The sequence below is a fragment of the Psittacula echo genome (genome assembly GCF_963264785.1).
Source record: "Psittacula echo genome assembly, chromosome: 9".
Taxonomy (NCBI): domain Eukaryota; kingdom Metazoa; phylum Chordata; class Aves; order Psittaciformes; family Psittacidae; genus Psittacula; species Psittacula echo.
The window spans coordinates 20,056,468-20,080,705 of NC_137745.1; the positions used below are offsets into that span (position 1 = coordinate 20,056,468).

General features: G+C 55.8%; 4 protein-coding genes across 14 annotated transcripts in view; 3 read left to right on the forward strand and 1 right to left on the reverse strand.

Annotated features, from left to right (window-relative positions):
- IP6K1 (inositol hexakisphosphate kinase 1) overlaps positions 1-3,055 on the forward strand; it is a 37,947-nt gene extending 34,892 nt beyond the window's left edge. For all 8 annotated transcript variants that reach the window (XM_080625934.1, XM_080625941.1, XM_080625937.1 and 5 more), the window contains one exon: positions 541-3,055. In XM_080625934.1, coding sequence (XP_080482060.1) covers positions 541-1,050 — 510 coding nt within the window. In that variant the 3' untranslated portion in view covers positions 1,051-3,055. The remainder of the gene's footprint in view (positions 1-540) is intronic.
- A 124-nt stretch (positions 3,056-3,179) lies between these two features.
- GMPPB (GDP-mannose pyrophosphorylase B) lies at positions 3,180-5,425 on the forward strand (the record flags this gene model as incomplete). Its single annotated transcript, XM_080625942.1, has 7 exons — positions 3,180-3,493; positions 3,568-3,616; positions 4,075-4,376; positions 4,453-4,531; positions 4,627-4,754; positions 4,949-5,131; positions 5,294-5,425. The coding sequence occupies exons 1-7, from the start codon at positions 3,284-3,286 to the stop codon at positions 5,423-5,425; spliced, it is 1,083 nt and encodes a 360-aa protein (XP_080482068.1). The 5' UTR covers positions 3,180-3,283.
- Positions 5,426-5,903: 478 nt separating this feature from the next.
- RNF123 (ring finger protein 123) overlaps positions 5,904-24,238 on the reverse strand; it is a gene marked incomplete at both ends in the record, with an annotated part of 50,272 nt that continues 31,937 nt past the window's right edge. For all 3 annotated transcript variants that reach the window (XM_080625691.1, XM_080625690.1, XM_080625689.1), the window contains 8 exons: positions 5,904-6,003; positions 6,118-6,203; positions 6,319-6,413; positions 6,787-6,929; positions 19,560-19,644; positions 20,308-20,383; positions 22,980-23,168; positions 23,359-23,498. In XM_080625691.1, the coding sequence (XP_080481817.1) occupies positions 5,904-6,003; positions 6,118-6,203; positions 6,319-6,413; positions 6,787-6,929; positions 19,560-19,644; positions 20,308-20,383; positions 22,980-23,168; positions 23,359-23,498 (914 nt within the window). The remainder of the gene's footprint in view (positions 6,004-6,117; positions 6,204-6,318; positions 6,414-6,786; positions 6,930-19,559; positions 19,645-20,307; positions 20,384-22,979; positions 23,169-23,358; positions 23,499-24,238) is intronic.
- On the forward strand, positions 7,854-10,421 carry AMIGO3 (adhesion molecule with Ig like domain 3). 2 transcript variants are annotated; one of them, XM_080625551.1, is made up of 2 exons: positions 7,854-8,549; positions 9,106-10,421. In XM_080625551.1, exons 1-2 carry the CDS (start codon positions 8,487-8,489, stop codon positions 10,306-10,308), a joined length of 1,266 nt encoding a protein of 421 aa, XP_080481677.1. In that variant the 5' UTR covers positions 7,854-8,486; the 3' UTR covers positions 10,309-10,421. The 2 variants fall into 2 exon arrangements, with proteins under 2 accessions (XP_080481677.1, XP_080481676.1); XM_080625550.1 differs by having other exon boundaries at positions 7,854-10,421.

A 24,238-nucleotide genomic window follows, 5' to 3' on the forward strand; every position in this document is an offset into this window, starting at 1 on the left:
CTGACATCTGCTTCTGTACTGAAGTGAGAGTTAAAAAGTTGCCCTCTTCTTGTGGCTGGGCCCTACACACAAGGATTTGCTGCTGGTGCTGTTGTGCAGTCGTTGCTCCTTTCCCTGCCTGCAGAAAGATACTGCAATCCAGATCTCTGCCCACAGACTCAGAAGCAGTCAGAGGCCCTCATTGATCACACAGTGACGGCAGTAACATATTGGCAGCTCCAAGTTGCTGTAAGACTTTGCTTTCTAACCTTTTGGGGTCTGTTGTGCCATGCCTCTTGGGGACACTCAGACTGATGAAACACCTGATGGTGTCCTGGAAGAGACAGTCAGTGTTTGGGCGCTGTGGCTGTGCCTGTGGAATCCACCCTTGAGCTGCTGTGGAGTTCAGGGAACAGACAGAGCTGTTTCCTGCTCGCTCTTGAGCTTGGTGGGGGAAGAATGAGTCCCCTCTGCCCTGTCAGTGCAGGCCAGCTCAGGGCTCTCTGTGCGTGACCTTAACCTGTTGCTCCCACTTGATAAGCATTTCTCTTGGTGTTCCAGGTCTATCAGCTGGACACAGGGCATTACTTATGCAGGAATAAGTACTATGGACGCGGTCTTTCCATTGAGGGCTTCCGTAATGCTCTCTACCAGTATCTCCACAATGGCATTGAGCTTCGCAAAGACCTCTTTGAGCCTATCCTCGCCAAACTGCGAAGCCTGAAGGCGGTTTTGGAAAGACAGGCCTCTTACCGCTTCTATTCCAGCTCCCTCCTCATCATTTATGATGGGAAGGACAGCAGGGCAGGAATGTTTGTGGAGCGCCGTCCGGAGATGCGCCTGAAGCGGGTGGACACCTCTGTCCCGGAGAGCCCACAGGATGGTGGCAGCACAGAGCCCAGCTCCTCGTCCCAGCCCAAGGTGGATGTGCGTATGATTGACTTTGCACATAGCACATTCAAAGGCTTTCGTGATGACCCCACGGTGCATGATGGACCCGACATGGGTTACATGTTCGGGCTGGAAAGCCTCATCAACATCATGGAACAAATGCGTGAGGAAAACCAGTAGCCCTGGGCTACGGCCTCTTAATCTTGTCATGGTGGCAGGAGCAGACACGACCACCTACTACCACAGGAAAAAAGCAGACAACTTTGGTTTTAAACAATTGCTCCATTGTTTTTAAATGTACTTGGATAGACGAGCTGAGGGGAAGCAGGATGGAAATGCTCCTCATGCTGACCAGATGCTTCCGGCCACACTAGCTCTGCCTTCTGGAGGAGGCTCTGTAGATGCCTGCTGGGTGTTGGGTGTCCTGGTTCTTCACTCTGTGTATGCAGTCTGGAGGGAGGACATGGACACAGGGAAGAGAAAGCAGGAGAGCCTGGGCTCTCTGGGGGGATTGGAGCTGTGGCATGAGGAGCCTCCTACCTCAGGAGCCCCCGGGAGAGCCTTCCCTTTGAAATTCTCCTGAGTTATTTGGAAGTTGGCAGTGTCTGGGGGGCTGATGGTGAGCAGCACAGGTGCTGGTCCATGCATTTGGTGTTGTGAGCTCTGCCCTGGGTTTTGCTGAGGGGGCTTTGCTTTTGATGCTGCCTTTTTCTGCTGTTTGGGCACTGTGAGTAACCAGCCCAAACATGGAAATAAAATGACCAAATGCAACCCCTGGCAGAGCTGTGGCCGGGAGGGAATGCTGCACACCTGCAGTAGTGCTCAAGCCCAGGGCAGGCACAGGGCTTGGTAAGAGTAACTCTGCCCTGGACCACTGACCAAGCAAGAACTCGGCTCATGGGCTAGCAATAGTATCTGTAGCAGTTAACATGACCCTAGCTGTGCAGCGGGGCATTTTGGACCATTTCAACCCCTTCCTGTCCTGTAATGTTGGTCCCACAGGTCCTATGTGTGTGTGTCCCTCCAGCCCCAGGCTGCCCTCTTCCCCTCCGGCCCTTCTGGCTGGTCCATGCATGGGAATGATGGAAGGGGAGGCTGACGGTTAGGGCCGACCCCCTTCCTCCTCCCTAAGGGGCTCAAGGGGAGCAGGTGAGGGGCACCTGGCTGAGCAGCCAGTGCTATGGCCTGACTGTTTAGCTTTGCTTCATGGGGTCAGTCTTTCCTGAAATAAACCACCAGTCTGTAGGTGAAGCAGCCAGCTGGGGTGTGCTCTGCTGCCCAGGTTCCCTCCCTGAGCCCATGCCTCCCTTGATGAGGGCATTAATGTTTGATACTGTGGCCTGGTGGTACCAAACCATACCCTGCTCTGCATCGCCTCCCACCCCATGTTTCTGTGCTGGGACCCCCAAGCTCCCTCCCCAGCGTCACTGACTTGTTCCATGGTGTTTGTTACCATTACCCTGGCTGCTGGAGGGGCTGCCTGGGTACTGGTGAGGTTGGTCTGGTTTTGTTTTTACACTTCAGGAAAGCTTGTTTAGGGAATACTCGCATGTCGCATGTGTTCTGACTTGGTGTGTGCACAGTCTGCTTGGGAATTGTCAGTGCTTGGCTAGCGACAGCAGGCACAGGCCCATGGCACTCTGTGTGGAAGGGGCAAGGGAAGTGCCAGCTTTGTCCTGAACTGTCTCCTAAGCCACTACTCCCCCTCTGGCTCTCTGGCTGAGGACCTTTATTCACACCATACTGCCCTGTTCTGGGTTACTTCATTGCTTCTGCAAGTCACTGCCGCACCAGGCAGGGCCCATGGGAATGTTGGGGAGCAGGGAGTGGCTGGACAGAGTGAGGGGGGCTGAGGGCTGTAGTTGTGGGTGCCTTGGGTACCTCCCAACAGCCGTGCTGCCCATCGCAGCCCACCCTGTGCATGCCCTTGTCCCCTGTGGGCTGTGCTTGGGCAGGTGCAGGCCCCTTCCTGGGAGGCATCTCGGCCTCTCCCCGGGTTCCTTGTCCTCGCTTGGCCAGGGTGAGGTGTGCGGGCTGGGGCCCTGCCTGCCCCTCTCCCCTTTGGACCACGGCAGTGGGACTGCACAGCTTGTACATAGCCTGAACCCTGTTTGTTTTTACATGAATAATCACCCCGTTTGTGCTTCACAGAAAACCAAAAACCATTAAAGGATCTGTTTTTGTCCGTGGTGTGCCGTGCCTGCCTCTTCCTGGGAGCTGGGCTGGGGCAGGACTAGAGGTGCGGCTGAGCCCTTCCCTCGGCGGGCGGTAAGACTCGGGGCGGGCCGTCAGCAGTGGCGGGCGCTAGGACCCGGGGCGTGCAGATGTTGCCGGGGCGGGCGGTAGGACCCGGGGCAGGCCGGGGGGCGTGTCGGTGACGCGGCGGCGCGCGGTGCTGACGTGGCGCGGCGCGATGAAGGCGCTGATCCTGGTGGGGGGCTTCGGGACGCGGCTGCGGCCGCTGACCCTGAGCCGGCCGAAGCCGCTGGTGGAGTTCTGCAACAAGGCGGTGCTGCTGCACCAGCTGGAGGCCCTGCGCCAGGCGGGCGTCACCCATGTGGTGCTGGCCGTGAGCTACATGTCGGAGGCGCTGGGCGCCGCCATGCGGGAGCAGGAGCAGCGGGTAAGGGTCCCCAGCATCCCCCGTCCCGACCCGCGGCACCCGGCTCGCACCCCCCGCTCACACTGTGCCCGCAGCTCGGCATCCGCATCTCCCTGTCCCACGAGAAGGAGCCGCTGGGCACAGGTAGGGTGCGGGCAGCTGACAGGGCTGGAGGCGCTGGGGCTGGCACAGGCAGGACGGAGGAAGTCCGGGGGTAGCAGCGTGGGCTGCGGGGGACCAGACCGAAGTGGACACTGGGAGGTTGGCAGGGCGACAACGGGAGGAGGGGGCACTAGGGACAGCAGTCTGGGTATGGGTAGGGCTGGGGGATGCTGAGAGCAGGGAGGGTACAGATGGGTAGGGCTGTGAGGACTTTGGACATGGCAAGGGGTACACCAGGATGGGCAAGGGCACAGTGAGGGGTACACCAGGATGGGCATGCACAGGATGAGGGGGACGAGGGATGTCAGCAGAGGCACAGGAAGGACCAGGGACAGTGGGACTGAGTGAGGATCTTGGGGCACTGGGGAGCTGGGATGGGCACAGGTGAGGCCAGGCATTGGGCTCACCCTGTCCCTGTGGCATCACTGATGGCTGGGCAGCGGGGCCACTGGCACTGGCGCGGGACCTGCTGGCCGAGGGCGGGGAGCCCTTCTTTGTCCTCAACAGCGATGTGATCTGCGAGTTCCCCTTTGCGGTGCTGGCCCAGTTCCACCGGCATCACAGCGGTGAGGGCTCACTTGTGGTGACCCGCGTGGAGGAGCCGGCCAAGTACGGTGTGGTGGTGAGTGAGCCCGACACCGGCCGCATCTGCCGCTTTGTGGAGAAGCCGCGTGTCTTCGTGTCCAACAAGATCAATGCTGGGCTCTATATCTTCAGCCCCGGCATCCTACAGCGCATCCAGGTACAGGCTGGGATGCTGGGCTGGGCCAGGCTGGGGGTCCAGGCCCCTTGCTCAGCCCTGGGCCCTGTACTCGCAGCTGCGCCCCACCTCCATTGAGAAGGAGATCTTCCCTGCCATGGCACAGGAAGGGCAGCTCTATGCCATGGAGCTGCAGGGTAAGGCGCTGCACATGCTGTAGGCAGCATGGGGAGGTCTTGCCTGCACTGTCACCGCTGTGCTGGTGGCTGTTACAATGGCCCTGTTCCCACAGGCTTCTGGATGGACATCGGGCAGCCAAAGGACTTCCTTACGGGCATGTGCATGTACCTGCAGGCGCTGCGGGCTCAGCACCCTGAGAAGCTGCACTCAGGGCCTGGTGTTGTAGGGAATGTGCTGGTGGTAAGTGCCAGCCCCCAGCACACTGGCCCTTAGCACACATCATGGGCTCTCTGTGTCTTCCCCCCACTGTCCTCGCTGCTGTCCTCGAGCTGTGGGCTGCTGTCCACGCACTGTCTGGGCGGTGTGGGCCATGCTGAGAGCTCTGCCCGAGAGCTCTGCCCTCCCAGCATCGGCGCAGCCGCTCTTCCTTCCAGGACCCCAGCGCCAAGATTGGGGCAAACTGCGTCATCGGCCCCAATGTGACAATCGGGGCTGGCGTGGTGGTGGAGGATGGGGTGCGCATCAAGCGCTGCACTGTGCTGGAGGGGGCCCGCATTCGCTCCCACTCCTGGCTGGAGTCCTGCATCATCGGCTGGAGCTGCTCTGTGGGGCAATGGGTGAGGGCCGTGGGTGCTCCTGTGGGAGATTGGGGCTCAGCTCTTCTGCTCCTGCTGCCTCAGGCTATGGATGGAGGGATGCACTGGTGCCTGTGAGCAGGGGCAGAAGTGTGGCACTGAGACCTGAGCCGGGGCAGGCCTGATGGGGCTTCTCTGGGGCAGGTGCGCATGGAGAACGTGACGGTGCTGGGTGAGGATGTCATCGTCAACGATGAGCTCTACCTCAACGGGGCCAACGTGCTGCCACACAAGTCCATTTCTGAGTCGGTGCCAGAGCCGCGCATCATTATGTAGCAGCCCCCACTGGGCTCTGTGCTCCTGGCTTGGATTAAATATTTATATTTCCATCTACTGAGTTGGGCCTGAGCACTGGCTCGCTCCGCAGCACTGGTCTGGCTTCCCCTCCCCATGTCTCAAGACACCACATAAGGAAGAATAATTTAATGCTGCAAATCATGAAATCAGGCCCCAGCCAGGGGCAAGGTAACAGCCTGAATGCCCAGCCCGGCCCCCTACCCTGGCCTGAGACTGCGGCGTGTTCCCAGTGCTGCCACAGAGCTGAGGCCTTGGGCTCCCCTCCCTGAGAACGGCCCATGGGTCAAGGGGGCTGCTATGGTCCAGATGCTTGGCAGGGGGATGCTGCACCCCCCGTCACCAGCCCCTCCCTCCCTGCAGCCCTCAGCCCCATGCTGCAGCCTCCCTGCTCTGGGCAGCATGAGTATTTGGGGAGAAGCCCGTATGCAGCAGGGAACCCGTGGTGTGGGGCTGAGCTCTATGAGCTGGCTGGCTTGGTAAAGTCATCCACCCCTGTGATGGTGGCCTTGCAGAAGAAGCAGTCCTTGTTGTTCATCAGGTGCTGGTTGATGCAGGCTCTGGGACAGAGGAGGACATAGTTTGAGCTCCCCCAGCACAGCATGGAGGGCGGGAGGAGGGGGCAGGGGCTGGCAGTCACCCTGGTGTTGGGGTCACACACGGAAGCTACTCACTTGCAGGACTTGTGGGAACAGGGTCTGAAGATGGCTGAGATGGGGTGTGCGTAGCAGATGGGGCAGAGGTCTTCCTCACTGGTGGGCTGTTGTGGGGGGCACCAGGCAGTTAATAGTAGCAGCAAAAGCCAGGTATTCCAGGGCAGCTCTGCCAGGAGCCAGGACAGCTGCTGAGCATAGGGAGCGGGCTGGGGCACTCACCAGTGTGGTGGCAGCTGCCTGCTTGGACTCCTCGCTCAGGTGGTTCAGCATCTTGTCCACCTTCATCAACTCCTCAGTACTGATGTAATCTGTGTCTGTGGGGACAAACTGGGTGTGTGTGGTGTGAACATGACACACATGTATGTGCCCCCAGGTGGCTGGGCAATGCATGAGTGGCTGCGACTGCTCTTGGGGCCCAGCCAGGGCAGGGAGCCTGGTGCTGGGGACAGGGATCCCCATGCTAGGGGCAGCAAGATGGACACTGGGCACTGTGAAGGGACAAAACTGCTGAAAGCAGGCCCTGCACACAACCCCATCCCACGTGCCACTGCTGGGGAACAGCAAGGGGGCCATGGACCCCTGTCCCCCGTCCTAAGGAAGGGGACTGGGACACGTCACGGGGCAGCCCTGCTCTGCCCATCACAGCCGTGGCTGCAGTGATGAGCACAGCGCAGGGCCAGCACTTACAGGTGTGCAGGGAGAAATGACGCTTTTCAGTGGCCGGGGCGGCAGCTGCCAGGGCTGAGGGCTCAGCGTGGCCGAGCAGGTACTGGATGGAGCGCAGCTGGAAGCAGGGGTCTGCCAGCAGCACCGCTGTCGCACGCTCGACCCTGCGGAGGGACGCAGTCAGGCTTTTGCCCTAGGAACAACCTCCCCATGATCACAAACCACCACCCAGCTGCACACTCCCCCCCAGGGACCCCCCCCATTCCCTGCATCATCAGTACAGACTCACATGCAGCTGAAGGGCAGCAGCCATCCTCCTCCTCCATCACCTCTGCGCAGAGGCTCCGGGGATCGATATGGTGCATCAGCACTTACTGAGGCTGCAGCCCTCACGCACCGGTGCCCGGCTGGAGCTGCAAGGCAGCTGAAGCAGCCAGCACTGCCCTCGCTTTGGAGCACAAGGGTGAAGGGAGAGCTGCCACGCAGCAGGCTCATGCTGGGTGCTGTGCTCCCCCAGCCTCTGCACCAAGATGCCCCTAGGGCAAGTGGGTGCCCCCACAGGGCAGGAAGGAGCAGTCATGGCTCTCCTTGGCTTCAAGCATCAGTGGGGACAGCAGGACAGATGAAGGTCACCTTAGTAAGCATTTCCATCAGGCACTGGTGCTGCAGCTTGTTCACTGCCCTGGTGAAAAAGCAGAGCTGGCTCCATGGCCAGCCCTGGGGCAAGCACAGATACGGAGGCAGGAAGCAATGCAAGGGAGAAGCTGGTGGCACAGGCTGAGCCTGGGCCGGGGCACAGGGAGTTAACAGCCCCTTGATGTGCAGCAGCCGCAGCCGCCAAATTAGCTTTTTGCTGCCCTAATGGAAACCAATTCCCCAGCCCTGTTTTCCGCTCCTCACTAACGCACCCAGGCTCTGGATAATGACATTCCTGCATGTCTTTCACCCTGTGACCACCCCTTCCTTGCCATGGGCTCCCTCTCTGCTATAGGGCTCACTTCATGGCTGGGAGTGCTGGGGGGATCCCTGCCAGCTTGTGCAGGATGAGAGCAGCAGGAAGGACCACAACTGGGTGCTAAGCAGTGGGTGTGGAGTGTGTGTTTGATGACCTCCATCTCCGCTCCCAGCCTGGGTGCAGGACTGGACATGAGGGTCTCCGAGAGGTGACAACGGGGCGGATTTATTCCAGCATCCTCCCAGAGGCTGGGCAGTCATGAAGCAGCCGGCACGGCTGCCTTACAGATTACAGCTGGTCGAGGTTGCCATTCTCCAGCCAGAGGGACACCAGCTGTGCACCAATGAGGCCGGAGGGTCGGCAAAGTGGCCCTGAGCACCCCGGGGACAAGCAACCGTGCAGGGCTGGTGGTGGCTGCACATCACCCTGCCCGCTCGCAGGACAAGAAGGGTGGACCATGGCCACCACCGCAGCCACCACTCCCCGTGCTAGGACCAATGGGATCCCGCCCAGCCCACACGCCAGCGCGTAAATAGGGGCAGGAGCGGGACCGCGCTCCCGCTGCGAGCCCAGCTCCTGGGAGATACTGAAAGGGAGGGAGCTGGCTGCTGGACGGGGCTCACTGGCGGCTGGAGTGTGCGGATGTGGCGCGGCGGCACTGAGCCCTGAGAAACTTGGCGCTCCAGAGACACAGGGCACCAGGAGGCAGCGAGGCGTTCACTCATCCCGAAACAGCGCTGAAGCAGCAGAGCATCTCAACCCCCTGATGCTGGACACCGGCTCCCCCTGCTCCTCAGTGCTGGACAGCACACGGTCAGCCGGAGCACAGGTACGAGGCAGCCTCGATGGGCAGGGCGATGCCACCCTTTAACTCTTATCAAGCCCCACAGCTGGAAGCGGGATCCTCCTCTACAGGGTGCAAAGCAGCATCTATGGATGCTTGGTAGAGCCCCCAGCCAGGGCAACACAGGGGTAGATCAGGAAGGACTAGGGCACATTTCCTCTTGTCTTATCAAGCCTGGCTGTGCTGCCGGGCTGCACAGAGTCTCCTGCCTGGCACAATGTCCCCACGAGCACCTGCAGACCAGCTCTGGCCACGGGTGGTGAAGCTTCTGCTGCTGCTCCAGCTGTGTGCCCATGGCCGTGCTCCCCACGCCTCCCCACTGCCCCGCAGCTGCCCCACTACCTGCATCTGCACCTCTGACCTGCTGAGCTGCAGCCGGCAGATGCTCCAGCATGTGCCCCATGCGCTGCCACCCACCGCCACCACCCTGGATCTCAGCCATAATGCCCTCACCCAGCTCCATGACCGCTGGCTGGCCGCCGTCCCACACCTTGAGGCCCTCCACATCAGTCACAACCAGATTAAAGACCTGTCTCTGCAGGCTTTCCACAATGCCTCCTACCTGCGGCACCTCGACATGTCCTCCAACCACCTGCATGCTGTGGAGACACACTACTTTGACATGCTGGTGAGCTTGGAGGAGCTGCTGCTCTACAACAACCACATCACTCGAGTGGATGAAAATGCCTTTGCTAAGCTGAGCGGCCTGCGGAAAGTCTACTTGAGCTGGAACAACCTCACCACCTTCCCCTTCCACTCGGTGCAGGGTCTGGGAAACTACAGCCTCCGCACGTTGGACCTCTCCTCCAACAGCCTGAGCAGCATCCCTGTGGAGCAGCTGGCAGCTCTGCCTGAAAACATCAGGAATGGTTTGTACCTGCACAACAACCCCATCAGGTGCAGCTGCCCGCTCTACCTGATGCTCCAGCGCTGGAAGCAGAGAGGTTTCAGCTCTGTGAAGGATTTTTTCGAGGAACACACCTGTAAGGTGTCTGACAACGTGCCCCGGTCCCTGATCAAGTTCCTCAAATACAACCACATGTTTGAGAACTGCTCGACGGGCCCTGAAGACGTGCACCCCTTGCCCTTCCCTGTGATGGTGGGCCAGACCCTTCTGCTCATCTGCAACACCAGCCACCTGGCTGCAGCCACCACCTACATGTGGATCTCCCCGCATCACGAGCCCATCAAGCACCCAGGGAACAGCAACCGCTCCTTGGAAGTCTACCACAACGGCAGCCTGAAGATTGCAGTGGCCAAGCCCTGGCACTCAGGGGTCTATGTAGGCTTGGCCATCAACAGCCCCCACAACTTCAGCAGGCTGTGCGAGGTCAACGTGACAGTGCACTACCCCAAGCCGGATGGGGAAACCTTTAGCACTGGCCTTACGACCCTCCTGGGGTGCATCGTGAGCCTGGTGCTGGTGCTCATCTACTTGTACCTCACGCCCTGCCGCTGCCTGAACTGCTGCAAGAAGCCAGCTCCTCTCGGCCCTCCGCAAGAGTGCAGCGCCCAGTCCTCCATCCTCAGCACCACTCCCCCCGCCACCGACGGGCTCAACCGCAAGGTCAGTGCCAACAAGCATGTGGTATTCCTCGAGCCCATCAGGGAGACACAGAATGGTAAGATCCGCCTGGCCCTCGGCGAGGACTTCCCTGATCCCAAGCACCCCAAGGTCCTGCAGCTCAAGTCAGACTCGGAGTCCATCAGCTCCGTCTTTTCAGACACCCCCATTGTGTCATAGCAGAGCAGAGCAGAGTACCCTCGTCAACACTGAGGCATTCCAAGAGCTCTTCTCCTCCATTGCTGCAGGATTATTGAGCACCCTGAATTCCCAGCTTGACTGCGACCCACAAGGGTGATCAGCATCACCCACAACTGCTTCAGCCATAAGCTTCTGGTGGGTTTTGGGCCGGGGCATGCCAGTGCCTGGCAAGAGCTCCTTGCGTGAGCAAGGCAATGGCCTTGTTAGCATAAGGGCAATGCTGATGAATGCAGCATGCCTGAGAAACCCCCGCTTCATGTGGGCACCCAAACTCCCTAATGGTGACACGGGGGCTGGTGGTCTGCCATGTTCCCGGGCATGAGACCAAACATGGTGCCACCGTCACAGACCCCCACACCAAGGAATAGCCATGATGAGTGGGGCACTGCCCTGCTCATGCCAGGGCCCCTGAGGGTGGCAATGCCACCGTCCTCTTCCAGCCCCTGCCATCCCCATCAATATACCATGCCTGGGAGCTGAGGAGAACATGACCCTGTCACAAGGGGGTTAGGCACCCCCTCCCCAATGGTGGCCACGCAGGAGAGAGATGCAGCTCAGCCCCTGACCATGCAGCCAAGCTAACATCACAAGCTTTTGCTTCTCAAGAAGCTGTAAATAGTCACAGCAGGATTAGGTGATGCGATACAGCGCCTGGCCGCATTGCTCAGAGCTCCTCATGTCACCAAGGACGATGAGGTCTCGGATGCACCACCCTCCTTCACTGCTTCTCCTTGAGGCGGACAAACACGCTGCTAAAGCACAGCTATTTAGGCAGTAATCTAATAAGCCTATTGATAAATGTGAGTAATCCTCTCCTCTCCTGGGTTGTAATTCTCTAGTTACATTGAAATAAAAATGCCTATTTTTTTAAGCTTATGCTGGGCTGAGTGTCTCCTTGCCTTTGCAGGGCAGCAGCATGCAGCCACCCTGCAACCCCTGGGCACAGTGGTGGGAGTTGGGGGTGGTTTGAGGGAGCCTTGAATTCCTGCTGGCCCAGTACACAGATTTGCACTGGGCTTTGCAGCCTCTGTTCCCATCAAATGGCTTTAGGGTGGCATCAGTGAGGGGGTTAAATGTGGTGAGACAGAGCTGGTGGCCTGGGGATGGTGCAAGAGGGCATCTAGTGCCTTGTCCCCAAGAGCAGGTCTGTAAAGTGATGCCTGAGGGCTGGAATGGAGCAGCACCTACTGACACAAAGGCACAACCAGACCCCAAAAGGGACAAGCAGGATGTAGATGCAGGGGAGAGGCACTCTGGAGAGACCCTGAGTCTCCATGCTCTCAGAAGACAGAGCCCCCACCTCACTGGATACCTCTGCTGCTTTCCCAGCACCCAGCCCTGGCACAAGAAGCAGCTCTACCCCCCTACATCGCCTGCCTAGTCCTGCAGAGGGATAAGGGTGTCCCCCCATCTGGTGGCCACCATGATCCCAGCCACAGCCAGAACAGGAGCATGTGGCTGTCACCTGCAGCACAGGGGATGCCGGGCCCACCTTGCTGCAGGAGCACAGCTCAGACACAACCTGGGCAGCACAAACAGGAACTAGGACCCTTCACAAATATTCCCCCAACCCAGAGCCCCCCACGGCCATGCACCGCAGCCCCAAGAGCTGCTGGCAGCACTGTGGCTGGTGGGAGGGGAAGGTCCCTGCAGCATCAGGGCAGTGCTAGCGCCCATCCTTCAACTCTTTCAGACAGGAAACAAGCAGCTTTTGTTTTTTTTTTTTTCCCTAGCAAAAAGTCAACCCTGCCCAAAGCACTTGCCAGAAACCGCACACCCATTCAAGGAGCAGAGAGCATTTGGAAAGCAGCTATCCTGAGACAACCTCCCAGTGCCCCTCCTGACACCAACCTTGCTCACAGCCTCATGTGATACATGCCCCAGTACTGCGCACCCCGTGCCGCTTCCTGGCACTTGGCACAGGCGATGAGATGCGGAGCGACAGGCCCCGCAGCCTGCACCCTCGCCCCTGCCATGCCAGCCTGTCACCTCCTGTCAGTGCACAGCTCCTGATGAGCCTGCGATGCCGAGCTGGCCCCGCTGGGGAGCTACAGCAGGGTGATGAGGTGCTTCGGTGTCAGATGGATAGGTGAGTGGTATCCTGTCCCTTGAGAATGGATGAGGCAATGCCATCCCCTGGTTTTACACCCAGGCAGGGATCCCATGGGAAGGATGGATTGAATTTGCCCTGGGAGTATCTGGGAAAGAGACCTAGCCAACAGGGCCCAGGTCCAAACCTCTTGCCATCCTTGTAGGTCTCCTTGCTGGTGCTAACATCAACTTCCCAGGCATTAATGCTTCTGCAAACCTGCATCCTTGGCTGTGGCTAATGACTGAACCTCGGGGAAACTGGAGTGTGAAAAAACTCCTGAGGGCTCCCCTTTGGGGACACTCCAGCCTGAAGAAGTCCAGGAGAGCTCTTCTAGGCTGGCTGCAATACTCCTATCCCCGCAGGAAGTCTGAGCCCCACTATGATGGGGACAACACACCTGAGGTTTGTGCCAGTGCTGCCTCCAAGGTCTCTACCCTGCCTTTACCCAGGAAAATCCTGCTGCTGTGTTTCACACCTTCCTGATGCTCAGGAAGGACCCCACACCACACTGCTGCTCCAACGAGCAAGGCAAGGCAGTTTGAACTGTCAAAGCTGTTCATTAAGCAGCTTGAAAGGCAAAACATCTCAGCAAGGAAAAACAGCCCGGAGCACTGCCTCCCTGACAGGGGAGAGTTGGGAAATGTAATGGATCCTCCCAGAAGAATACACTGTCCTCTCTTAGCAGCTTTTTGCACCATTACAGCCCTGGCTTGCTGCCAAAGTGGCCTCCCGCTCCTTGACTCTGCAGGGTAAAGCAAAGGATCAGCATAAAGCTCAGTGTCCTCAGCACACAGGGACCTGCGCTGCGCACACAGGGATAAGGACTGAGCTCTGTGACCAGCCTCCAATGCTGACTCCTGTCGCCCCCAGTACAGCTCAGCCAGGACAATATGGGTGCACTGAATGCCAGTTCCTGCCTGTTCTCCTGCCACCAGGGCTGGACATACCATGGCTGGACCTGGATCCTTTCCTCATAGTTTTCCGAAGAGCTCCAAGCAGAAAAGGCCAGTGCTGGCCCACACAATGCCTGCTCCTGCCCGCCAGTGTGTCCCTGATAGCCCCCAACAAGCCAGGAGATCCCAGCCTTGGCAGTCCCTCTGCTCTGGTTTGGAGCCTGTAAAAACTAAGATCAGTAAGGCCGGACTCTATTTTAAACCGTGAAACTTAGGTCTGAGCTAGTCGTTCCTCCATGCAGGGACTCCTTTCGACTGAGTGCTCCTGGCACCTTCTTCCACCACAGCCTGCTCATCAATCCATGCTGAAGGAGCATTAGCATTTAAGTGATCTGTAATTACAGTGTTCTACAAGACTGTAGAGAACTACCATGTCCAGCAGGGACCCGCCAAGTCCCCAGGATCCCAGCAGTGCTCAAGCATGTAGATGAGTGACCAGGCTGAGTTTAGGAACCTGCAGGCTGGGATCTTCTGTGACTTTCCAATGGGGGTGACCCCAGAAGCAGATCCTGCTTGGCCTGCCTCCGCCACCTGGTGCATCCTCACCTTTCTACTTACCAATGTGTTACTTCTGCCCAAGGAACCTCTTCATCCCCACCCTCCTGCCAGTCACTCTGCACCCATCTGTACTGTACAAAAGAGAAGAGTGGTGGGGATCGAGCCAGAATTACCCCAACATTGTATCAGTCCAGTGCTGCAGCTCCTGGCAAGTCCCACTGACTCATACTCAGCATCCCACTGGCACAGTGTGGTTGGTTTTGGCCCAAGATCCCCATCCTGTGCTTTGCTGGCTGGTATCACCACGTTCCTGGTGACCACAGGGCTCTTTCCTCCTGTCCTCTCCATCTTCTGGGCAGAAGTCTCTTGGAGATACACCTTGAAGGCTGCTTAGGTCAGTTGCACTGCAGACAAGTTTGCTGACTCCTTGCATGTGTCCTAATGCTCTAAACTCACACTGAGAGCACCAGCCAAGGACAAGGCTGAGGAACATGCTGGCCTGGCCTTGCTCCCCAAGCTTCCTTAGGGCATGGTGTCAATGGGGCATGGCGGAAGCCGAAGGAGTGGAATGGTGGCCAAGCTCTGACACAACACAGCTCATCTCTGCTCTGGAATGGCCACTCACTTCCTACAAAGCCTGTTCCAACCCAGATGCCCCATCCTAATTACAACATGCCCTCACACACAGAAGACCAACAGCCTCACCTTTGGGCCTCACCCCTTCCCCTGCTGCTTGCTCTTGCCACGATCCTTACACAACCTCTGGCCAACTCTGCTCCATTAGCTCACTCCAAAAGAGGCTTGACAGAAAATCTTCTCAATTATTTAGCAGACCAACACGGGGATGATACCTGCTCAGCCTGCCAGATCCTGCCTTCCTTTTCCTCCCACAAAACCAAGGCTCAGTCATCAGGGCCTGGTGAACAGGCAGCACAGAAGTATCCCTCCTCCTCGTCCCTGCCAGGCACTGAGGCTCCCTGCAATGAAGGTGCTGCTCAGCTGCTGTCAGACCTGAGGCTGGGAGGGAGCAGCAAGTTAGGATGCCCAACAAGCCCCATGACAACACTGCAAAGACCAAAATAGTTTTAAATGAAGAAGCTGTTGTCTGTTGGGGAGCCCAGGCCCCAGCACCAGGCTGCCCTGCTCTAACCTGCTGACAAGGTTTAGCTCCCTCCCGGCAAGCCCTCAAGGGACAGGCAACTGCCATGCTCCTGTCTGTGAACTAGAAGACCCTCTGCTGACTGACCTCACCTTGAGCCAGCAGCTCCCTACCTGTGCCCTGCACTAATTCTCCTCTGCCCCCGTTTGCAGAGTTCATTACCGAGAGGGAGCTGAGCTACAAAATCTTCAGGCCCTGCTACAAAGATCAGTAAGCCCTAAGTAAGCGGAGTCCAGTTGGAGGCCTGTATCTAGTGGAGTGCCTCAAGGGTCAGTATTGGGACCAGTATTATTTAATATATTCATCAATGATTTAGATGAGGGAATTGAGTGTACTGTCAGCAAGTTTGCTGATGACACTAAGCTGGGAGGAGTGGCTGACACGCCAGAAGGCTGTGCTGCCATCCAGCGAGACCTGGACAGGCTGGAGAGTTGGGCAGGGAGAAACTTGATGAAATATAACAAGGGAAAGTGTAGAGTCCTGCATCTGGGCAGGAACAACCCCAGGTTCCAGTATAGGTTGGGGAACGACCTGTTAGAGAGTAGTGTAGGGGAGAGGGACCTGGGGGTCCTAGTGGACGGCAGGATGACCATGAGCCAACACTGTGCCCTTGTGGCCAAGAAGGCCAATGGCATCCTGGGGTGTATTAGAAGGGGGGTGGTCAGTAGGTCGAGAGAGGTCCTCCTTCCCCTCTACTCTGCCCTGGTGAGACCGCACCTGGAATATTGTGTCCAGTTCTGGGCCCCTCAGTTCAAGAAGGACAGGGACCTGCTGGAAAGAGTCCAGCGCAGGGCGACTAAGATGATTAAGGGAGTGGAGCATCTCCCTTATGAAGAAAGGCTGAGGGAGCTGGGTCTCTATAGTTTGGAGAAGAGGAGACTGCGGGGGGACCTTATTAGTGTATATAAATATATAAAGGGGGAGTGTCATGAGGATGGAGCCAGGCTCTTCTCAATGGCAAACAATGATAAGACAAGGGGTAATGGGTATAAACTGGAACACAAGAGGTTCCACTTAAACTTGAGAAGAAACTTCTTCTCAGTGAGGGTGATAGAACACTGGAACAGGCTGCCCAGGGAGGTTGTGGAGTCTCCTTCTCTGGAGACATTCAAAACCCGCCTGGACACATTCCTGTGTAATCTTATCTAGGTGTTCCTGCTCTGGCAGGGGGATTGGACTAGGTGATCTTTTGAGGTCCCTTCCAATCTCTAACATACTGTGATACTGTGAAGCCCAGACAAAGTGGCCAAGAAGCTTTGGTTAACCACAATCAGCACCAGCCATCCCCAATCAGGAAACACATTTCTTTTCTCTCCAAAGCAGAGCCTGCTCCATCCAGGGACTAAGGTGTATGAGGTATCAACTGCCTCATCACATCCCAGCCTGGGCAAGGTTCTCTTTTCTTGTGCTTAATGGCTCTGATGCCAGGAGTCTGTAGCAAGAGGACTCGATGCCTGGCTGAGTGTTCTGTGCTGGGCAAGGAGCAGCTGAGGCATTCGACTGCACCCTGACAATGAAGCTGAGTGAGTTGGTAGGGCTTTGGCTCCCTACTCCCACCCATTCCCCATTGGCTCCATAAATGGGACTTCACTCCTCCACTTCCAGATGAACTCACCCTCTCTGTCCTAGGACAAAGCTTGCTCACCTTCCAACCAAGTGCCTGGTACAGCATCGGTTTGCTGCGTTCGAGGCAACAAGAAAAAACACAGCAAAACCAAGAAAGTCACCCAAGATCTCATTCCCTGTCATCCTCTGGGGCAGAGCCTCCTCGCAGGGGACCAGTCAGGCTAACAGCTAGTGTCCCAAGTAATTCCCACAGAGAAGTTCCTACATGCAAATGTGGGCCAGATAATCTCTTGGCTTATGATTTCTGGGAGTTACCAAATGAGACCTGGAAGAGATTTCTACCTGCTTCCAGCACTGCCTGGGCAGAGTGCTTCTAAGCAAGGAAAAAAGCCTGTCCTGTTATCCTGCTTGCTGCACTGAGAGGAAGAGAAGGAAGAAGCTGTCTCCTTCTGAGTTCATATAAATGGGATTGCTCTGGAGACTGTGGTTACATATGGGATCCTTTGAGCAACAAGACCCATAGCAATCATCTCCCATGGGAGCATACAGACCCAAGGAAGATTTAAATTCTCCTTTTCCATTCCACGGACCATCCTCTTGCTCACACACATGGAAACAGACACTTCCCATTGCCCTGCTCTGGGCCAGCTGTTGCTGACCTGTACCATTATCCTGGTTTTGTGTGACTTTGAGGATGGGGCTATGCTCACACCAAGGGCACCTCTCAGTCTTCAGCATCCTGTGGTGATGGTGCCAAGAGACTTGCAAACCAGCACTGAACCCTCAAGGAACACAAAGGCAGCAGAAAAGCCTCTGTGTTTCCTCTCATACCTGCAGTTTCCCTCCATCCTATCCCTGTTTGCTGTTTTTCAACCTGCCTGCACAGCACAGAACCACTCTATAAGCAGGGTACAACACTCGCACCCCAGTCCTCCATTGAGAATGCTACAAAGAGGGTGAATGGATCAGTTTTCCCTTCCCTTCCCTGTGAGGTACTCTGCCTGCAGCCACGCTTCTCTCTACCATGAGGCTGCCCATCTCCTCTGCTTGGGTAGCAGCAGAGGGTCTCCAAGCCACCAGCCTTGATTCTTCTGTCTTGATTGACCTCAATGGGTCCCCTGAAATGTTTGCTTACCTTTTATAGATCAGTGACATACCAAACCTCAGATTTACTGCAGAGCTTTTCAAAATCACATAGAACCATTTTGGTTTATAGCCATTTTTACCTGGGCTTTCTCCTGTTCCACCTTGTGCTTCTCCTGCTTAGCTAGGTCCACCATAAGGACATGACGCTTTTCTTGCATCACTTCCCCATTTTGTATTTATTTCTGCTTTTCAGTGACAAAGGAGGTGACTACAAAGCCCCTGAAGATCAATCAGAGACCTGTCACTTCCAAATGGCACATCAGAGGAGATGGTTTGTGACTGTGCAGCCTGCTGCTACCCCAGGCATGGAGGATGCTGTTGGCAGACAGGGGACGATGTGGCCTGGGGGTGAACAGCCCCTTTGACACTGCCTGCTTCAGTTTCACTAACCCAAAGCACAATTGGCTTTTCAGGTAAAGACACAGTCTAGAAGCTTTTTGTCTCCCCAGGACTCCCTGTAGGCTAGGAAGGATGTGATTATCACATTACCATCTTCCCAGCGGTCTTCAGAGTTTGCTACACTGAGAGCTAGAGAAAAAGCTTTATCCCTTCCTTTCTTTGACTCTATAAGGAACCTGACCTGGGACAGATGATCAAGGTTCAGGGAGCAAGCGAAGGCCTTCTCATCCTGCCTGGCATGCAGGGAACTGCTTTATCACATCCCCCCTTCTCTCCAGGAAGAAGTGTCTAGTTGTTGTGGTAATTCATGATGTTTGCCCTTTCCATGGAGCAGGATTCTGGGGGCGAGCAAAATTCCCCCGTTCCCAGTCCAGAAAGGCCACTGATCAATGACCTTGTGCTAAGCTGTTGGCACTGTCACACTTGGGGCTGTAAGACTGGTGCAGCAGCCACAGAGGCAGGATATAATTAGATACATTTGTGTACATCTTCAAGTCCTTGAGAGAAAAAGCTGAAAGACTGGCTGCAGGGCTGAGCTGCTTGGCCAGATGGGGCTCTGCTCTTCATAAAGCCAGAGATTATCATGTTCTCCAAATGTGAAAACAAGCAGGATATACAGCACAGACAGAAGAGCCCCATCTCCTACAGCACCCTACAGGGCACAGTGGCAAGGCAAGACCCCTACGAACGACAGTGGAAAAGAGCAAAGGCAGAGCTGCAGAGGGTATCAGAATAGGCTTATCTGCAGGACTTGGTACAAGCAGGCACAGACACATAGAAACCAACACGTCAGATGTAGCTTTGTCCAGCCACATCACTCCCCCAGTGCTATCTCTCTGAATAGCTGGTTACCACGAAGACAAGATTTGCTTCATCTGAAAATCAGCATCACCTAAGTGCCTGGTCAGGATTTGTCTCACTTTGTGTCACAGGTTTGGGAAGCCAGAAGGCTCTGCACACATTTTGATGCCTTCCTGAGATAAATCCGGAGTGAAGGAAATTTAACGAACCCTCACCCACTGCTGTGAGCTGCAGCACTGTCTGTGTCACCACATCAGCACAGCTCTTTCACATGCAGCACTCACAGCCTCCGACAGCAGCTGTCCTGTCACACAGAGCACCAGACCCCTTCCTGAGGAGGAAGGTGCACATATGCTGTCAGCACAGCACCTCGTAGCTACTTCTCACAAGGGCTTTCCTGCACCACAGGAAGGAGTTTCGCACCCAGCAGCACTGGGATGCAGCTCCTGCAGGGGCATGCGGCTCTTTGGTTTCTGCGTGCTCCATCACATCTGCTTCACCTCACTCTGTTGGTTCACATCACTCCTGCAACACCTCCCATGGCACTGACTACCGCAGCACCCAAAGCAATGCCACATGCAGTGACTCCATGCTTTGGGAGTCAAAAGCCACTCACCCCTGAGCATCAGTATCCACAAGCAGCCGGACCAGTATCCCCGTCACAGCCACGAGGATTGGGTAATGGTCCACGCTCTCCAGCCCTATGAAAGCAAAAGAGAAAGGTAGAGCTGCTGCCACCACAACAGGCAGAGCTGCTCTATAAGGAAATATAGGATGCCTATAACACAGCACCTGGAGCCAGTCTGCTAACAGACCCAACTCAGCTGCTCACAGTCACTTCCACAAAGAAGAGGACTGATATTCCTAAGAATGGCTTCCCTCAGCAATTCAGTGCACCCTTTACGCAATGCAGAACCCAGCAACTGCAATCTGTCCAGGGTTTGAACCTTTCAAACGGCACCACCTAACCTATGTCAGATCAGTGTCTAACAAGACACCTCCTCGTTCAAGCACACACCATGGCTGCCACTTTAACTGTGACAGCCAGACCCATGCATCAGCTGCCTCATCGGGACAGAGATCCTGGTGGGTATCAGAGCTGCTGAGCAGACAGAGGTTTAGGGCTTAGGAAGAGTACCAATACTCATTTACATCTGGAAGATTTACATGTCTTCTGAAGACAGCACTCCTGTGGCAGTCTGTGGGACCAGACTGGTCTCCCAGGCCAGGGATGTGCCAGGCCTGAGGTCTAATCCCATTGGCTTCTACATTGACCTTCACTACAAGCCACCCCTCACTTCCTAAGGGCATTCATGCAGCATGTTTTCAACAGAGAGGGACACATTGTTGATGTACAGACTCACCTGGCAGACGGAGGTTGACCACTCTGTCAAATAAGTTCCTTTCAGCTGTCACACGGTTCAGCACCTGGTTCAAGAGCTGTGCAGGGAAAAGCAGAGAGGGTCTGTATTATCTGAATGGGCCTTTCTATAAGCAGCATCCAAACACCATGTTTTGGGGCAGCACGTCCTTATAGTTCAGGTTTGGTGCCTGGGAGCAGGTAGATGCACCAAGGGAGACTTACAGCACAGACCTTGTTTGGCCCTGGCATGAAGGAGATGGCACCTTATCATCTTGGTTGTACCAGATCCAAACCTCCTAGGGAAAACTCAGCCTGAGGTCAAGACACCTGAATCTCAGCATCTTCCACCTAAATCTGAATCCCACCTAAAGAAGCCAAGCTACTTTTGTGGATAAAACCTCTTGGCAAGCAGAAGCTACAGTTCCTAGCACACCCACAGGCTGTGAAGAGCAGGCTGGCAGCTGTAGGCAAAAGCAATGTCAGCAGGGTGAAGCTCAGTCCAGGTCCTGCCCTGCCTGGAGCTGGAAGTGGGATGGACCTCCCAGCCCTGAAACACAGGATGAGCACAGAGAGCAATCTGCTTCTCTGCTTGAAAGAACATCACCACAGGCAGAGATTTCTGCCTATGACCAGCACAGAGGGAATCAACTCTAAAGACGCTTCATTAGTCACCATTAGCTCTCACCCAAACCCCCAGTGGGATGAGTGGGGTCTCCTCCAGGTTTGACATGACTGCTGCAAGTTAAGCACCATCTCTCAAATGCAGCATCCCTCTTCCTGTTGCCCTCATGCACAAAGAGCAGAATACTGCACCCCTCTGTGGGCACGTTCAGCAGTGGGGCATGGCTTCACAATATCATCAGGACATGAGTGGGATGCTGCAGTACCTTGCTCTCTGCTGCCTATTCTCCTGCTTGCCTAAACCACCTGCTAAGAGCCCCTCACTTTCCTCCTCACACAGTGATCCCTACAGAAATCCCAGGATCAAATCTGAACACTCCCCCACTGTACTAGACCCCACTATGTCCTGCTTTGACTTGTCTGCTCAGAGTCCTGAGCCTCAACCCTTGGATCAACCCAACCCTTGTAGTTAGTAAGGTATGTACAGCTGCTCCCCACCAGGCTGGCTCCTACAAGAGCAGCCTGTCCTCAGGGCTTTCCAGGATTGCCCGTGCTTTAGAACAGAAACTAATTTACTGGAGCCTAAAGGCTGTTGTAGTTTGGAACAGGGCTGTATGATCACCCCAGCAGGGAAGTGGAGATGTTTGGTGCCATATCCTAAGAAGTATTATTACTGGGACCAGTATTATTTAATATATTCATCAACGATTTAGATGAGGGAATTGAGTGTACTGTCAGCAAGTTTGCTGATGACACTAAGCTGGGAGGAGTGGCTGACACGCCAGAAGGCTGTGCTGCCATCCAGCGAGACCTGGACAGGCTGGAGAGTTGGGCAGGGAATAACTTGATGAAATATAACAAGGGAAAGTGTAGAGTCCTGCATCTGGGCAGGAACAACCCCAGGTTCCAATATAGGTTGGGGAACGACCTGTTAGAGAGCAGTGTAGGGGAGAGGGACCTGGGGTCCTAGTGGATGGCAGGATGACCATGAGCCAACACTGTGCCCTTGTGGCCAAGAAGGCCAATGGCATCCTGGGGTGTATTAGAAGGGGGGTGGTCAGTAGGTCGAGAGAGGTCCTCCTTCCCCTCTACTCTGCCCTGGTGAGACCGCACCTGGAATATTGTGTCCAGTTCTGGGCCCCTCAGTTCAAGAAGGACAGGGACCTGCTGGAGAGAGTCCAGCGCAGGGCGACTAAGATGATTAAGGGAGTGGAGCATCTCCCTTATGAGGAAAGGCTGAGGGAGCTGGGTCTCTATAGTTTGGAGGAGACTGAGGGGTGACCTTATTAGTGTATATAAATATATAAAGGGGGAGTGTCATGAGGATGGAGCCAGGCTCTTCTCAGTGGCAAACAATGATAGGACAAGGGGTAATGGGTACAAACTGGAACACAAGAGGTTCCACTTAACTTGAGAAGAAACTTCTTCTCAGTGAGGGTGATGGAACACTGGAACAGGCTGCCCAGGGAGGTTGTGGAGTCTCCTTCTCTGGAGACATTCAAAACCCGCCTGGACACATTCCTGTGTAACCTCATCTAGGTGTTCCTGCTCCGGCAAGGGGATTGGACTAGATGATCTTTTGAGGTCCCTTCCACTCTCTAGCATACTGCGATACTGTGAAGGATAAAAGATCAAAATGCCTGTCCAAACATCAGGGCATAATCCCTGTGAAGCCAGCTACACTCTGCGCAGCAGTTTGCTCATATGTACCACGCTTCCTTCTCTAGATTTCATGACACTGCTTGACGCAGGAGAATTCAGCATTTACTGAGTGGAAGTAACTGGCCATAGCCCCTCTGAAGGAAGATTTAAGTAGCTGTCCTCCTCCTTTCCAGCAGAGGTAGAAATCAGCTGTAACCACAGTAGTTGCAAAGGAGGGGAGCAGTTGACATGTAGAGATTTTAGGGAGCACCACTTGCTCTGTGGCAGCTGGGTTTGCTGTAGCAGCTTTAAATACTCCAGCATTTGGAGCAGGAGTCCCCACTTCACAGCACATCTGGAGAGAAGGCAGAGGGACCCCTATGCCCTTTCAACTCCACTAAAGGATGATACCTGGGCAAGCCTCCGAAGCAGCAGTTCTGATGATGGGCGATTCCAGTCAAGGAAGATCTCTGGTGCCAGTGTGACAGTCATCTCCAGCACCCTGAGCAAGCTCACTGACAGGTCAAAGCAGGTAGCACACACTTTCAGCTGGCGGCTGTCCACAAAGTTCCTCTCCAAGCGCTCTGCTGCCTGCTGGATCTGCCAAGCAATGCAGACAGCTTAACAAGGTGCCCCCTTCCCAAAAGAAGGTCTGTGATCCCAGCCCACTTAACTCCCACACATGCCAGGGAACCACAGCACACCCAACCCTGACAGTTGGGTTTTGAACCTTGCCATGTGTAGGACATGAGCACTCACTGAGTACCAGACCCCTGGGTGGCACACTCACCTCCTGAATCATGCCGATGAACTCAGAGAAAGCCCAGTTCAGCTGGTTGAGGACACTGTTGAGGAAGCTGGGGGCCAGGTCACGGTCACTGCTGAGCAGATCTGCCATGTGCCGCTGCAGCAAGGTGGAGGGACATGGCTCTGAAACCAGATAGGGACAGCTTCAGTGGCCTGGTCTCAGCGTGGCCATGGGTGGGGGCAAGGCCATGCTGGGAACCCAGTCCTGGGCTTGGTAAATGTTGGCTTGTGTTATAGTAAGCAGAGGTGGCAGGGCACTGGGAGCTGGAGTGCAGGGACTATTCAGCAATCTTACCTGTTGGGCCTCCAAGCACTTTTTTTGAATGCCAGCCTGAATTAACCAGGGAAGAGCCCTGTTTGCGCGCTGCTGCCCATGTGCACAGAAGCACTGCCCTGCAGCTCTGCATCCCTCCTGCTCAGCTCTGCAGCCCATGGTCAGCTCAGCATTAATTGTTCCTGATACCAGTGTGGCAGCAGCTGCCTGGAGCTAGCACGGCCATCCTTGGTCTCACGGGGCCGTGCCTGTCTACCTGCATCCAGGGAGGAAGGTACCTAGTAAATTCCACTCCTTAGAGGCTTTCGCATGGAGCTGGGGCTGGTTCTGCCCTGGGCAGACTCAGGCAGAGCTGCTCATGCTCCCTGGCCATGTTCAGCCTGAGCACAGACACATCCCCATGGTACACTGCATATCACCTCGGGGCTTTTTCACTATCAAGAGCACAGACGGGGCAGACACAGCAGCTGGGAAACAGTCAGGGTTTTGTGGGGCACTGGCCCCATGACCACACAGGGAAAGGAAGGGGGCTCAAATGAAACTGATGCTTCTCATGAGCAGAAGGACTCATTGCCAGTGAAAGGCTCAC

What these genes read in the sequence shown, in the direction of transcription:
- AMIGO3 (XM_080625550.1), top strand. Translation starts at nt 8,782, where the DNA reads ATGTCCCCACGAGCACCTGCAGACCAGCTCTGGCCACGGGTGGTGAAG.